Source organism: Electrona antarctica (genome assembly GCF_951216825.1).
Source record: "Electrona antarctica genome assembly, chromosome: 23".
Classification (NCBI taxonomy): domain Eukaryota; kingdom Metazoa; phylum Chordata; class Actinopteri; order Myctophiformes; family Myctophidae; genus Electrona; species Electrona antarctica.
The window spans coordinates 5540267-5556191 of NC_136804.1; the positions used below are offsets into that span (position 1 = coordinate 5540267).

At 42.8% G+C, this 15925-nt stretch overlaps 1 protein-coding gene and 1 long non-coding RNA gene across 3 annotated transcripts in view; one reads left to right on the forward strand and one right to left on the reverse strand.

Annotated features, from left to right (window-relative positions):
- The window catches only part of LOC306916029, a 333469-nt gene that overhangs the window by 27151 nt on the left and 290393 nt on the right, over nt 1–15925 (forward strand). The gene's annotated exons all lie outside the window — the stretch shown is intronic.
- The window catches only part of braf (B-Raf proto-oncogene, serine/threonine kinase), a 59574-nt gene that overhangs the window by 9325 nt on the left and 34324 nt on the right, over nt 1–15925 (reverse strand). For both annotated transcript variants that reach the window (XM_079493716.1, XM_079493715.1), the window contains 8 exons: nt 13970–14091; nt 11701–11818; nt 9920–10004; nt 7640–7816; nt 6781–6827; nt 5450–5568; nt 4227–4358; nt 986–1120 (listed from right to left, as the gene is read on the reverse strand). In XM_079493716.1, coding sequence (XP_079349842.1) covers nt 986–1120; nt 4227–4358; nt 5450–5568; nt 6781–6827; nt 7640–7816; nt 9920–10004; nt 11701–11818; nt 13970–14091 — 935 coding nt within the window. The remainder of the gene's footprint in view (nt 1–985; nt 1121–4226; nt 4359–5449; nt 5569–6780; nt 6828–7639; nt 7817–9919; nt 10005–11700; nt 11819–13969; nt 14092–15925) is intronic.

The following is a 15925-nucleotide window of genomic DNA, read 5'->3' on the forward strand; positions in this document are numbered from 1 at the left end:
CAGTTAATATACGGTAATATACAGGTGTACAATTCGGGAGTTTACCGGAGTTTGTTGGAAAGTTTAAAGGTGTAATGCAACGGAAATGGTGGACATTTTATTTTTAAGTTTCAAACGGTTTCAAGTTGAAACACCGGTCTGAAGTTTCTGAACCAATCAGAGCGTCGCATCCCTTCAGGCGATGGGGCGGTAGCTAGGGTCGGTAGCTATGCTATACCAGCGCATGCTGTGTGTTTGTTTACAATTCAGATAGACAGCCAGCTGTACCAGTTTACTGTTATGGGGCTTATTTCTACCCTATAATGTTTTCAGATACATATTTTAGCGTGATGATTAAGTTGAAACCGAGTAATACACTGTCTGGATGTTATCTTGAATGGGAATAAAAACGGAGGATTTCTGTAATCAGTAGCAGCTGTGTTTGCCTGTTTGGACGGATGCGGAGATATGGGGAATTAAACGGGTGAGCTTCATTTTTATTGGCTTTTATCGATGTGGGCCTCGACACGTCATCACGCAGCACGTTTTCATTTTCAGGAAGTAATACAAAATATATTTTTATGGACTTTTGATATAAAAACACACAAACATTTTACGGAGATGGTCTAAAAGTGTGATAAACGTATTTTTCATTTCACTACACCTTTAACGGGAGTTTCCTGTAATATACACATCCGTATTCCATGCTTTTTGCGCAGTAATAGCCTACAGCTGTGCCGTCTCTGGCACCTACATTTCCCCTGGTAGGATCAATAAAGGTATCCACCAATCCAACTGTACACCACTTCATTCTGTGTACTCCAAATCTCCTTGCCATAAATTGGTGATGTACAAGGCCTAAGGCTCGTCGATCGCCTATTCCTGACGAACGTTCCCCCCCCAGAATAGGCATGCAGGAGTTCAAGTGGTCAATTCAGCTGCATGCGACGAGCGAAAGGGTTGCGGATGTCAGCTGTCGTGTGGCAATGGGAGGCATCGTTCTTACTTGAGGAAAGAGCGGTCGCTCCTCCCTTTTCTTCTTCAGACAGTCGGTCATAATCCTCCTCATGGACTTGGGAGTGTTGGTCCGGACCTTGCTCAGGTCCGGAGCAAGGTAACCTCTTCCCACCATGAAGATGATCTGCAAAGGCACAGAGACGCAATGTTTTGACCCCACAAAGCACACATATACAACATGTGTCGAAGTCTACTTGAGAGAATTATTATTATATGATATTATTCTTTTAAAAGAAAAACAATGTTGCCTTATCCTCGAGTGGCCGGATCTCCATTTTTCTTTTCTTTTTTAATCAAAAACAACAATGCTGTTGAGCAGAAACTTTGTATCTCAATATTTAAACTTATTTTTTTCTTTAAATTATTGCCCTATACGTTGTCGTGCAACAGTGTCGCACGACAACCGCTCTCAAAGGGCACCTACGGATGGCTGCAATTCGAAACTGCCCCCCCCCCCCCCCTTTTCCCCTCACTGTATACGTTTCTTTTCCCTTTTTACCTCCATTATGATGAATTCCTGTTCTGTTCTTTGTCTATATAGAAGTGTCTATTTGTACGTCTCTAAATGTTTTGATGAATTGAACATGGTGGACCCTGTTGTAAACAAGTGTAATGCTTAATTGGGTCGTCCACTCACAGTTAACAGCCTTTGTATTGAGTTTGTGCTTGAAATGTACTGTAATTCTGCAAACTGTTAATACCATTTTCAATCAATCAATCAAAAAACAAAAAAAGAAAGACATCCAAAGGTGGTTAATGGAGGTATTTATTTGGTAAAATATGTGTTAAATAACTATCTTCTGATAGTAATCATTGATATAGTGTTTGTCCAGTAACATCTCCAGCTCTTTAGCAAACAGAATATGCATTTTCGGGTTGGGAATGGGATACCAATTTTATCCAATCAGGTGAGAGAGAGAGCTCATACAGGATACACATTAATTGAATACATAGACCCACCATGGAAACAAGTCCCCAGAACTTTTTTGTTATCCACTTAGCCGTAATGCCTGACTGGACCACATTAATTGACTAAAAAGTATTCATTCAATCAATCAATCCATAACCAATACAAAGTATTCAATCACGGGCTGTGTACAATTGGCTGGCAATAGTTATCATGGTTAATCCTCATGTGTACATTGTAATAAAGCTGTAATGAAACTGGTACTAGTGTTGATTTTGACAGCACATTTTGATTTAGTTTTAGTCATAGGGCTCCATTTTCGTCGCCGCTAAACCCCTAATCCCTAAACTTCTTTGCCTTTTTTTTTTTTTTTTAACTATTTTGCAAAACATTTTTGAATAGTTATAATGGCCAGTCTACAAGCTCACAACGTGTCAATGAACTATTCAAAAATGTTTTTCAAGTAGTAGTAATAGTAAAAAAAGGCAAAGAAGTTTAGGGATAAGGGGTTTAGCGGTGACGAAAATGGAGCCCATAGTCTTTTAAGTTTTGACTAAAATGATGTTTAGTTTTAGTCACATGTTTGTCATCTGAAATGTTTTAGTCGACTAATTATCCTAAGATTTTAGCCGACTAAATACACAGGTGATTTTGGCGACTAAAATGTATTTTGGCGGGCCGCGATGGTGTCCTAATAATGGCTGATTTTACTCTCGGTTACATGCTCTGCTGAAAATAGCCGATCTACAAGCTTGTAGCTCTGCTATTTTCAGAGCGTAACATCCAAGCGCAATTTTCCACACATGAAATGACTTTTTTATTCTACTGGATAGGATCTATTCTCCACTAGCCTCTCTAACATTTTAGTCTATTTTTTATTTTTTGACAAAAGTGTCAACAACTAAGCTGATGATTAATTAACCCATTTTGACCTGAGATCAGATTCTAAAAATGTCTTCTACATCCTGACAGTTTTCTGAAAAAGCTATGTTTATATGTCAGTCGTTCTTCGATTTTTCAAAAATAGCAGACCTACAACCTCGTAGCGCGCCACTCGGTGGCGCGCTATGAGCTTGTAGATCTGCTATTTTTCAATAGCTAATAGCGGGAGCTAACTATTTCCGTAGACAACGCCCTGGTAACGTCTGTCCCAACAGCCAGGAACCTTGGTGTTGTCCTGGACAGTCAGCTCTCGTTCAAAACTCACATCACAGCTGTCACTCGATCCTGTAGGTTCACACTCTACAACATACGACGAATTAGACCGTTCCTCACCCAGGAATCATCCCAGCTCCTAATCCAGACAACAGTCCTGTCAAAACTTGACTATTGTAACTCTCTCCTTACTGGCCTACCGGCATGTGCACTGAAGCCTCTCCAACTGATCCAAAATGCCGCAGCTCGCTTGGTCTTCAACCAGCCAAAATTCTCACATGTCTCCCCCCTGCTCCGCTCCCTGCACTGGCTCCCGGTTGCTGCCCGCACAGAATACAAAACTCTGATGTTGGCATTTAAAGCAACCAAAGCTATGGCTCCCCCATATCTTGCCAGCATGATTGAACCCTACAAACCCTCCCGCGCACTCAGATCAGCCAACGCAGGGAAACTGGAAGTACCCTCACTAAAAACGCCGGGACAACGCTCCACACGTCCCAAACTCTTCTCTCTTCTGGCCCCAAAACTGTGGAATGCACTTCCCGTTGCAATCAGAACTGCAGCATCACTCCCGATCTTCCGCCGTAGTCTGAAAACCCACCTTTTCAGACTCCATCATGGCCCATAGCACTTACCCTACCCCCCTTAGACAGCACTTCTTAGACTTATATAGCATTTGAAACAGACTTATAGCATGTCATGTAGCACAATAAGTGCATTGTATGTAGTCATAGCACTTCATAGTATATATGTACACCATAGTATAGCATATATGTATAGTTTATATGTATAGTGTCATTATATAGATATGTTCTAGTTATAGTTTATATGTATAGTGTCATTATATAGATATGTTCTAGTTATAGTTTATATGTATAGTGTCATTATATAGATATGTTCTAGTCACGTTCTTAGCCTACGCATGTTTCGCGATAAATGCATTTTATATATGTGATGTATTCCCATGCTTTTTGTTCTTGCTTAATGTAAGTCGCTCTGGATTAAGAGCGTCTGCTAAATGCCTAAATTGTAAATTGTAAATTATAACATAATGCTAACACCAAAAGGGGTTCCCGCCTAAAATGGGTTAAAACTAAGACTAAATATATTATTTCATTGTCATCAGTGGATCATTTTAGTCAACGGAATCAACACAAGCGGCAGGTACCTGGTCTCTGTTGTTGATGTTAGAGTAGGGCAGTACTCCTGACATCAGCTCGTATAGGACAATACCGAAGGCATAGACGTCAGACTGGAAGCTGTACGGGTTCTTGTCCTGCAGCCGGATTACCTCTGGGGCCTGCACACGCACACGAACTCACTCGTAATTATTTGAGATATTCACAATTATGTTAGTGTAATTGTCATATTCATACATAGTCAAAAGATTGTGGGAAAATGGCTGATCTACAATCTTGGGTAGCGAATTTACTGTGTACTTTTCACTTCAGATAGTGGAATTCTTGATCACATAAACACTAACACTATCACTATCAAAAAGGGAAAAGAAACCTTCCAAAGAAGGGACTGCACACTCCAGGGAACAGAGACGGGCAACTTATTCAACTTATTTATTAGCACGGCGCGTGAGCTTCGTCAGGTGCTATTAGCACCTGACAAATATATATATATATATATATATATATATATATATATATATATATATATATATATATATATATATATATATATATATATATATGTATACACACACACATATACACATATAGTACTTGTTGTAGGAGGAACAGGAGACCGTTCTTGAAAATAACACATGGAACTACAGTAAACAGCAGGAGGAGGTTTTCTTTGGTACAGGCCCAGGTACAGTATTGGATATTTCTTACAGAAACTCGACTTCAAGTGAAAAATGTCAAGACAAAACGGAGCACGATTAAAGAGTTCATTTCCCAACGTATTATTTTCTTCACTTCAAGTCAAGTGTCTCTCATTCATTTGAGAGGCACTTGAAATATGATGTGGGCTACGCTCATTGATCTTTTCTGTCGCTAAATTAAGAAGTCTACACCAATAGCTCGGCGTAGACTTCTATCTTTAAACTGTGTTCTTCCCTCCTTTGAAATGTTCATTCTGAAGTAATTATGCCCGCTTGCCCCTGTTATGTGTTGTCTTGATGCCATGATGACGTAATCCATCTGAAAAAAGTGAGGACTATACAGAGACATTGGAGATGGAGTCACTTGGACGGGGACGGGGACGGGGACGGGTGACATGGGACCGGGGGATGAAGGGGGAGGGAGGGAAAAGGGGGGGGGGGGGAACATGGGAAATGCACCAATGACTTTTATGTTTAAGAAATCTGCACTGCTTTTTCCACACACAAAAAAAGAAAAGAAAAGAAAACCTGTGTAACCTCTGTAGTGCACTCACCATCCACAGGATGGAGCCAGAGAGCTGTTCAAACTGGTGCGATCCGCTCCATCGGGACTTCACTGTGGCCAGGCCGAAGTCCCCGATCTTCACCGTCAGGTCCTCGTGGAGGAAAATATCTGGGAGGGGTGCAGGTCAAGGAAACCTGCTTCCCTTCCACTTAACAACCCATTTAGACCTGAGGACGATTCTACAAAATGTCTTCTAAATCCTGACAGTTTTCTGAAAAAACTCATGTTTCTGTGTCAGTGGTTCTCAAACTATTTCATGTCAAGGACGCCCAGAATTATATGTATTCGGCCGCCGACCCCCATCTGAAAATATGTAGTTCCAGGGACCCCCCCAGACACAAAGATTTGAGTTAAAAACGTATCGCTCTGAAATAATATATATTCAAAGATTTGCGCCACATTTTCACGATTTTTCAAAAATAGCAGACCTACAAGTTCATAGCGCGAGATCTGCTATGTATGCTAAAGCATAACATAATGCTTAAAACACCAAAAGGGGTTCCCGCCCAGAATGGGTCGTTAAACCTTATACAGTTGTACACCGTTGACCGGAGTCACTCAAGGGTCCATACTTGGTCCACTATTTGTTTATTTTTTTTAATGTCTACACTCTACAATAATCTCTTCCTGGATCTATAGCCAATCTACGAGCTTGTAGATTGGATACTTTCCCCACATGTTCTCCTATTGCCCATACAGCCCTACGAAGCCAAAGTGCAGTAACTACAGTTTTTGGACGCATTCTGTATGCCAAAGTCTGGTCAAATTAGCAATCACGATGCAGGGCTATTCAACTGGCGGCCCGCGGGCCGCATTGCGCCCCCTAGTGGCCCTTGGAATAATTTTAAAAAAAAAGAAGAGAGAAAGTTACAGGTATATGATGTGTGCGATATATAAAGTGATAGATTATCATAATTACAGTAATCCTAAATTATATTCTATCATTCAAGGTCTTTTGGAGAGAAATTAGACAGACTCCTGAGTGTGTGTGTGTGCGTTTGTATTTTCAGCTAGTGCTCGTTGACGCTCGTTCTGTCAAATAGATCTATTCTAAGGTATAGCATATACTTGTATAGACATATATCACCCTGTGCTCATACTGTGCACAAATGTATTAGCCTACATAAATCTTTGTGTTTGAACACAAAATGCATTTGTAAAATCCAAAAAATGTCACGCTGTGCGGCCCTCCACGGCCCTGTGCGGCCCTCCACGGCCCTCCACACACAATCATTCTACAGTTGTGGCCCCTGACCTAATCTAGTTGAATACCCCTGCGTAGCGGGATAAACAGTTAGTGAGTCATTTTGTAAAGGATACTGTTGCTCTTCAGATCTCTATGGATGATGGATTTGGCATGAAGGTAACTGGGGAGAAAAGAATGAGGAGAGGACAAAACGTTAGCAGGACAGCACGGGCATGACAACCGTACACCACGGGGCAAAGTGAGGCACTCCAACGTTGAAGCACTGGGCCCTAGTGGTAAGAGGAGGGACTACAGGCGGACCCGTGGATTCATGACCGGGAAACCCCGTGCAGCTGGGCTTTAACATCGAGCGCTCGGTTGCACTACCACATTTGCCAACCAAACTTTGGTTGGCAAATGCGGAAGTAGACGTTTTGAGGCTTCAAAACGCCACTGAGCAACTTCCACTGACATGAATAGCGGAGGGGGCGGAGCTTCGCGCCAGATCAGCCTCTATCCTTTTATATACTCTATGCCGTACACCCACACTGACATCTAATGTTCCGCTAATTAGACTATATAGACCGATAGATCATGACTATGTATGTAGCTTCTGTGGGGGAAAAAAACGGTTACTGGAGGGTTCAAATGTAATACAATGTGGAGACAAAGCATCTTCTGATTTGAGAAGCGTATTTCAAATCAGATTATAATTTTTTGTATTATTTATTATTCTTTTATTACTTCTATAACTTTGTCTTCATCTAACCACTCTGGACTTAGCAAACTGGACTTGGACCACTTTATTCCGTTCACGCCGCATCTCAAATAAATCTAAAAATAAATCAGCCGATCTAGAAGCATAATATGTATACCTGGGCTTCGAGTGGTGAAGCTGCTGTTAAATCAAACAACCTTGGTGTGTGTGTGTGTGTGTGTGTGTGCGTGCGTGTTTATGAGTACTCGCAGCCGTGTGCACGTGCCCCTACTCACTCCATGCCCTGCGCCGTCTGCCGGGCGATGTCTATGAGCTTGATCATCTCGAACTTGGTCTCGATGATGTGCAGGTGGTGGTAGAGGCTGGAGCCCTCGCACCACTGGGTCACGATGGCCAGCTGAGGCTTGGTGGTGTAACCCATGAACAGGAGGATGTTCACGTGGCGCGTTTTCCTGCCGGGGGAGGGGGGACAGAGAGGGGGAAAAAATATTCTAAATCCTCCAGTTTTCTGAAATAAATATTTTCACGATTTTTCAAAAATAGCAGATCTACAAGCTCGTAGCGCGCCACTCGGTGGCGCGCTATGAGCTTGTAGATCTGCTATTTTTCAATAACACCAAAAGGGGTTCCCGCCCAAAATGGGTTAACTTTTTTTTTAACCAAGGTTCATGTTTTAGGTTTGTTATTAGAGAAAGTAAAAGGTGAGTGTAATTTTTTTTTCATTTGCTGCTTTCGTTCGTTTTAGGATTTTAGCTGTTTTTGACAGGGGGGCGGGGGCATTCGAGCATGGGGCTAAATATTTATTTTACAAAAATGTATAGCGATTTTTTTTTTTTATTATTTACTATAGTCCTACTAGACTCCAATAAATGACATCTGGCCACACAAGATCATGGGATCTACTGAATGTGTCAAACTGACATATTGAGCCTATGACACACAGTGTGGCTTCCACCCCCTAGGCCAGGGGTTCTCAACCCGTGGGTCGCGACCCCTCGGGAGGTCGCCAAATTATTTTAGGGGGTCCCCAAATTAATTAAAAAAATAAAAATAAAAATAAAATATTTTTTTATTTTCACGATTTTTCAAAAATAGCAGACCTACAAGCTCGTAGGGCGCCACATGGTGGCGCGCTATGAGCTTGTAGATCTGCTATTTTTCAATAGCTAAATTATAACATAATGCTTAAAACACCAAAAGGGGTTCCCACCCAAAATGGGTTAAGGTTATTGTAGCAGTCAATTTATATTGGGGGTCGGGAGGGGGCGGGGCGGGGGTCCCGAGACATTGCCAAAACATTTCCGGGGGTCCCCGGCCAAAAACGTTGAGAACCCCTGCCCTAGGCTACCTTCACATTCAGTTCATCCTGTGATCTTTTGTGGCCAGATGTAATTTCTTGGGGTCTAGTAGGACTATAGTAAATAATACAAAAAATAAATTGCTATAAGATTGTTAAAAAAAATACATATTTAGCCCCATGCTCGAATGCCCCCCCGCCCCCTGTCAAAAACAGCTAAAATCCCCCAAAAAACGAAAGAAAGCAGCGAATGAAAAAAATGAACACTCATCCTTTACTTTCTTCAATAACAACCTAAAACATTAACCTTGGTTGAAAAAAAAACTAAAGTTGTCCTTTAACCGTAGCCTGTTGCATATCAAAGTGGGGGGTCGTTGAAATTAAACGGGTTGAGAATCACTGCTAGAGATGAAAAATGAATCTTCTCTTATGAGGGTCCTTGGCGTACGTTTTCAAATGGGGGTCCGTGGGCTAGTAATAAGAGTTATTTTGGGGGTCCTTGACATGAAAACATTAAGGGAACGACCGCTCTATAGAGACCGTCGTCGTCTACTCTAAGTGGGGCCTAGCCCATTCTGGACGGCAACCCCTTTTGGTGTTTTAACTAAGCATTATGTTATACTTTAGCTATTGAAAAATAGCAGATCCACAAGCTCATAGCGCGCCACCGAGTGGCGCGCTACGAGCTTGTAGGTCTGCTATTTTTGACAAATCGTAAAAATGCGGCACAAATCTTTGAATATATGTGACCAGATTTGACTGAGAGCCTGCCATCGCGCAAACTCCAGCTTTTCACCAGAGGAGAAAAACTATTTTTTTTTTCCAAAAATGAGTTAATAGCACAGGAAGGCTCTTCACATACTAGAGCATGTCTGAAATAAGTATCAGAGCTGAAATCAACATGTAAATATGAAATAAATGCTTAAACATGTAGCTAGGTGTAATGTTAGAGTCCACAGAAGTGAACCTTTCAAGCCTGTTTTCTCAACTCACTGTTAAAAGACATTACTCTATAAGCCATATCTCCAAAACTGGTGGGTCAAACTGAACAACCAATATCTCTATTTGAAGCTATGATTCCCTGCTTTCATATGATATGAAAAGAACGAAAATTCAAAAAAATCCAATGGCAGTCCCTCAGTCAAATTTAGTCACATATATTCTTTCAGAGCGAACGTTTTATTTTTTTATTTTTTTTGACGTCAGGCCTAAATGGGCCTTATAGGGTCCATGAAGGATGAAGGATAATGACGGATACCTGAGGACTCCCACTTCATTCTTGAAAGCCTGAAGTTGCTGAGGCGTGGGAGCGGTGACATTCAACATCTTCACCGCCACATCACCTGCGAGAGCAATGGAGACAGTCAGGACTACACTCTATATAGGATCGACTTTCACACAAGAGATGTGTCGAGTAGAATGAATAGAATTAGGGATGTCCGATCGCGTTTCTTTTTCGCCCGATCCGACTCCGATCATTTGATTTTTGAGACATGCCGATACCGATCTATCCCGATCCGATCTTGCAACCACTCCCTTACGGACGTATGTGTGTGGGTGCCTGCCTGCCTGGCTGGCTGGCTGGGTAGGTATGAGCATGAAAACAGCATGGTTGTTTTTCACCACCTGTGCGCAACCTAACAGACACACAAACATACACGCACATAACTGTATATATGATGATTTCGGGTGTGCCAGTACAGTACAATGACAGTACAGTACAGTAGAGGGTACAGTAGAGGGACCGGCACACAGTAACTCTGTCATTTCTCAACCGTTTCGGACACGGGGCGGCACGTCGGAACCGGCCCGGCCCCCTGGGCGCGTTCCTGTGGGTCTGGAACTCCCCCCCACCCCCGGGGACCCCCACATGGTAACTCTGTCATTTCTCTACCGTTTTGGACGCGGGGAGGCTCGCCGGAACCGGGCCGGCACCCTGGGTGCGTTCCCCCCCCCCCCCCGGGAACCCCCACACAGATTTGCACCACTCACTTCACACGGGTGTGATTTTTATTTAACACTTATGCCATATCACAATAGCAAATATCCTAATCTATGTCACTCAATTATTGAAAGGCCAAATGTGACTGTCTATACTTTTATTAGAATGACTGTCATTGTGGGGTTTTTTTCTTTCTATGAAAGCATGGAATCATAGCAAAACAACAATGTATTGGTTAATTAGAGTGAATACGGTTCTACAGCTTATAGAACTGAAGTCAAGTTAAAACTCTTAAAGAGATCTCTCTCATTCAGAGAGAGTACTACAGACACCTATGCCATCATGCATAGCGGGGGTTGCATTTCCTTTGTTTTCATCATAGGTGTATTTCACGCCTCTGATTGTGACTAGTTTTTGTTTGATGATCTCTGACTGGGACCAGAAGGAAAACAACTAGCATAAACAACAGTTTTTTTACAAAATCTCACTGCTTATACATCTTTCTTTGAGATTTACATTAGACAATTAAAAATCCGATCTTTTCTCCCAGATTCCGATCTTTTGAAAATCATGTGATCGGAGTCGATTTCTGATCACCCGGTCCAATCGGGACAACCCTAAATAGAATGTTAATGTGCATATCGTCACCGTCGAGTGGAAACCCTGTACTGCATGCCCAAGTCAGGAAATGGAACAAAAAAAAAGCTTGTAGATCAGCTATTTTCACTACTTTTAGCTTGACATTTTTGTACGATTAAGTAGACATTTTTTTTATGTGAAAAAAAAAAACATAAAAAGTTGAAATATGTATGTACAAGGTTTCTGCCCGACAGTGACAATATTTCAGCATTGGTGGATGAACGGATAGCGGAGCGGTCTTGATACCGGAAGGTCGCCAGTTCGAATCAGCGGTCCGACACGTTAAAATTACCACCGCTGAAGTGCCCTTGAACAAGGCATTGAACCACTACGATGAAATGTGTTCTATGAGCAGGGCCTGGCTGGAAACAAGTTCTTGAGCTTAGCCCAGATACCCTGGGTAAATATAGTAATCATTTCATTTCATTTCATTTCATTTCATTTCAGGTGAGACGTACCGTGCCACTTTCCCTTGTAGACCGTTCCAAAGGAGCCAGAGCCTATCCTCTGGCCCAGTGTGATCTGACCCTCAGGAATCTCCCAGTCGTCACTCGAGTCTCTTCTCCCCAGGCTCTTCTGTTCAAGGGAAAAACCCAGTCGGCATAAATCCCATCATTATTTGACACACACATACAGTTGGGTGCCACCGATATTGTCCCTTATCATTTGACCCATTTAGGCCTGACCTCAATTTTAAAAAATCCTTCTAAAACCAGTTTTCTGAAATAAATATTTTCACGATTTTTCAAAAATAGCAGACCTACAAGCTCGTAGCGCGCCACTCGGTGGCGCGCTATGAGCTTGTAGATCTGCTATTTTTCAATAGCTAAATTATAACAATGTTTAAAACACCAAAAGGGGTTCCCGCCCAAAATGGGTTAACTGTCCTTTTGCGCAGATCACGCAAACCTCAGCAAAAAGAAAAGGACAATATCGATGGCCTCCAACTGTAGGGGTATTTCGGAATGTACACATGGTTACATTTTATGTGTTTTTTTTTCTTTTCTTTTTTGTCACAGCGCACAACATAATGATGGTGATCTCAACAACCACCAATGCAGCGAAAAATGAAAACGGGACCACCACATTTTCTAAACTTTCCGCAATTCTGGCAATAATCACATTCTTTGATCCCCTTCCCCTATAGAGCGTCGCAGTCCCGCCCCTTACCATGGACCAGGAAATGATTCTCCGTTCATTTTCCTCATAGACATTTCAGAAAGTATTTATTTAAAGACGTTTACGCCGCGGACAAAGCCAACTCGAGTCGTGACAAATCATGACAACAAACACAATTTTTGGGGCCGAAAACATAATTAGAAAGAAGAAAAAAACGGCAGGTTACTTTTTTTGTTGTTTTTCTTCTTTGTAATTATTTGTTTGGTCCAAAATATTGTTTGTGTTGTCATGAGTTGTCACGACTCGAGTTGGCTTTGTCCGCGGCGTAACAGTCTTTAAATAAATACTTTTTGAAATGTCTATGGGAAAAATGCATTGGGTTTCATTTCCTGGTCCATGGTAGGGGGCGGGACTGCGACACTCTATTGGCTCATAATGACACGTGTGTATAGTCAGAAGAAAACACCTCAGGACAACCAGCACTGACATCTCAACGCTAGGGACGATAATCGTTATCGTTTATCGTGATAAAAAAAAAACGCTCACAATCATATCACGGAGACTTACATTTATCGTGAAAAATGGTCATTTGTCATACACTGGGATCAATTCACCTTTGCCGAGCTGCAGTTTCGGTACCACTAAACCCTCTATAATTGGTAAAACGCACCTGTAAAGAATAGGGTCCCCCAAAATCTCTTTGCTAAAAATAGCCAATCTACAAGCTCACAGCTGTTGTGTTGATCTGCTATTTTTGGCAAATGTTCCGCCCCAAAATATGGATGCTTGGGTTCAAGTGATTAACGAAAGTGGCATCTTATTTTGAATCGTATTTCCATTATTTCGATAATCTCGTAAATAGCATACTTAATTTGGTCACAATAATCATGACATGAGAGTTTCACATTACCGTCCGTCCCTACTCAACAGTACAGACTTGCAGAGCTCACAATGCGCCAACGTTTTTTGAAACATCAAGCGGACCAATCACCGCTCGCCATCTTATTGAAACGTCAAGCTCACCATCTTATTGAAACGTCAAGCGGACCAATCAGCGCTCACCATCTTATTGAAACGTCAAGCGGACCAATCACCGCTCGCCATCTTATTGAAACGTCAAGCGGACCAATCACCGCTCGCCATCTTATTGAAACGTCAAGAGGACCAATCAGCGCTCACCATCTTATTGAAACGTCAAGCGGACCAATCAGCGCTCACCATCTTATTGAAACATCAAGCGGACCAATCAGCGCTCACCATCTTATTGAAACGTCAAGCGGACCAATCACCGATCACCATCTTATTGAAACGTCAAGCGGACCAATCACCGCTCGCCATCTTATTGAAACGTCAAGCGGACCAATCAGCGCTCACCATCTTATTGAAACGTCAAGCGGACCAATCAGCGCTCATCATCTTATTGAAACATCAAGCGGACCAATCACCGCTCACCATCTTATTGAAACGTCAAGCGGACCAATCAGCGCTCACCATCTTATTGAAACGTCAAGCGGACCAATCAGCACTCACCATCTTATTGAAACATCAAGCGGACCAATCACCGCTCACCATCTTATTGAAACGTCAAGCGGACCAATCAGCGCTCACCATCTTATTGCGGTCCTCGGACGACGACGACGACTTGCGCTCCCTCTGCGGGCACGGCGACTTCTGCGGCTTCACACTGGTCATCGACGCGGGAGGCGTGGCCGAAAGGCCCGGCGTGGACCCTGAGAGAGAAAATGAATGAGAGAGAGAGAGAGAGAGAGAGAGAGAGAGAGAGAGAGAGAGAGAGAGAGGGGGATGGTTTACCAGGAGAGAGAGAGAGAGAGAGAGAGAGAGAGAGAGAGAGAGAGAGAGAGAGAAAGTAAACGGGTAAGATGGACAGGAAAGGGAGTTCAAAAAGATGGTGAGAAAAGTGAGGGAGTGAAAGATAAGAGAGGGAAAACTTGGGTGTCAGGGTGGGTGTGGGGGTGTAGTTGGTGGTGGTGTGGTCTGCTGTGTGTCTGTGGTGTGTTGTAGGGCTGCAACTATCCATTCATTTATTGCAGTTCATTCTATATCGATTACTTTGTAATAATTGTGAAGCGTGTTTATTGTTTTTACAATTTCTAGACCAACGAACCGTTAAAACACAAAAAGGTGCAAAAATAGTGAAAATAGCTAGCTAAATCTATACGGGCTCACAATGTGTCACATCGCAACGCTTTGTGAGCTCGTAGGTCGGGCTATTTTCACTATAAAATAAAAATAAAAATCCTATAATTTATGACATGCCCAGAATAGGGATCGATTATTTTATGATTTTTTTATTTTTTTTTATTATATTATATATATAGTTATTATTATCGACTAGTTTGATTAATGGTTTCACCCCTAGTGTGTTGTGAGCTGAGGTCATACACCACATGCAGTGAGGGAGAGGAAGTGTGGGATAGGTGATGTGGCGGCACCTGCTTCCATCTGATGCTAGGGTTCCTTTTTGTTTCATCGCAACATTCCAAAACCTCTTATCAAAAGCTACGCTAAAGTAGACAAAATTATAACTTCACGCTGAAATCCATAAGATTTATATTCTGACCGGAATTCGAACCCGCGTCTCCCGAGGGCGAGGGCCGGAATCTCTACTGCCACGAGCTAAGACGCAATGTCCGCTTTGAGCTCCAGGCAATACCACTCGTCAAACAGTAGGCGTCCTACCCAATCACAGGAGTCCATATGCTTGGTTCCATCCCTGAGGACCTGTCGACAAGGGCATGGCTGGCAAACACCTGGAAGCGGGAATGGGAGTCGGCTGAGCCCACACGTCTGCACTGCTACACCCAAGACCCGGGAGACGGAGTCGAAGGAGAACACCTACCACGCCGGCACTGGACACTGCGAAACCGCCTCCGTACAGGGGTCGGACGATTCAAATCGTCTATGAAGGAGTGGGGCCTGGCAGACAGTGCAGCATGCGAGTGTGGTGAGCCTGAGCAGACTGCCGACCACATAATTACCACCTGTCCTCTGTACAGACCTCCTTCAGAGGCTGGCCTCTTCCACGTGGGACCAGAGACAATGGCGTGGCTTTCTGACACACTGAGCTGGACATATGACGACGATACACGAAAGAAGACAGGAGTCCACCTCCAGCTACCACAGTTGTGTTAGTTATTATTGTAGTAACAGATTGGCCTAAAATACATTTTTGTTCAGTAAAGAAAAGGTGCGGATTGCAGCTTTAAACCGATGAACAAACCGCGAGTCTGTTTAGCGTGGGGCGCCATTTCAGCACACAGGCATAATTACCAGTGTAACCACCTTTAACTCAAACTGGGGTCTCCACCAAATACCGCTTGGCCCGAGGCAGATATTAATTAGGCTTCTCAGGCAGAGCTAGCCAGTTCTTTATTCTTCTGAGCTTTGGACAGGCTACTCTACTATACTCTGCCACACAAATCTACCCAAAGGAACTCACCGAGAGAAACTTGTTATTTTACCATCCACGACACGACAGGACTAACATTGCATTGTTATAATGACAAAAATGTTTCAATAATGATAGATAAGCTACTCTGAAGC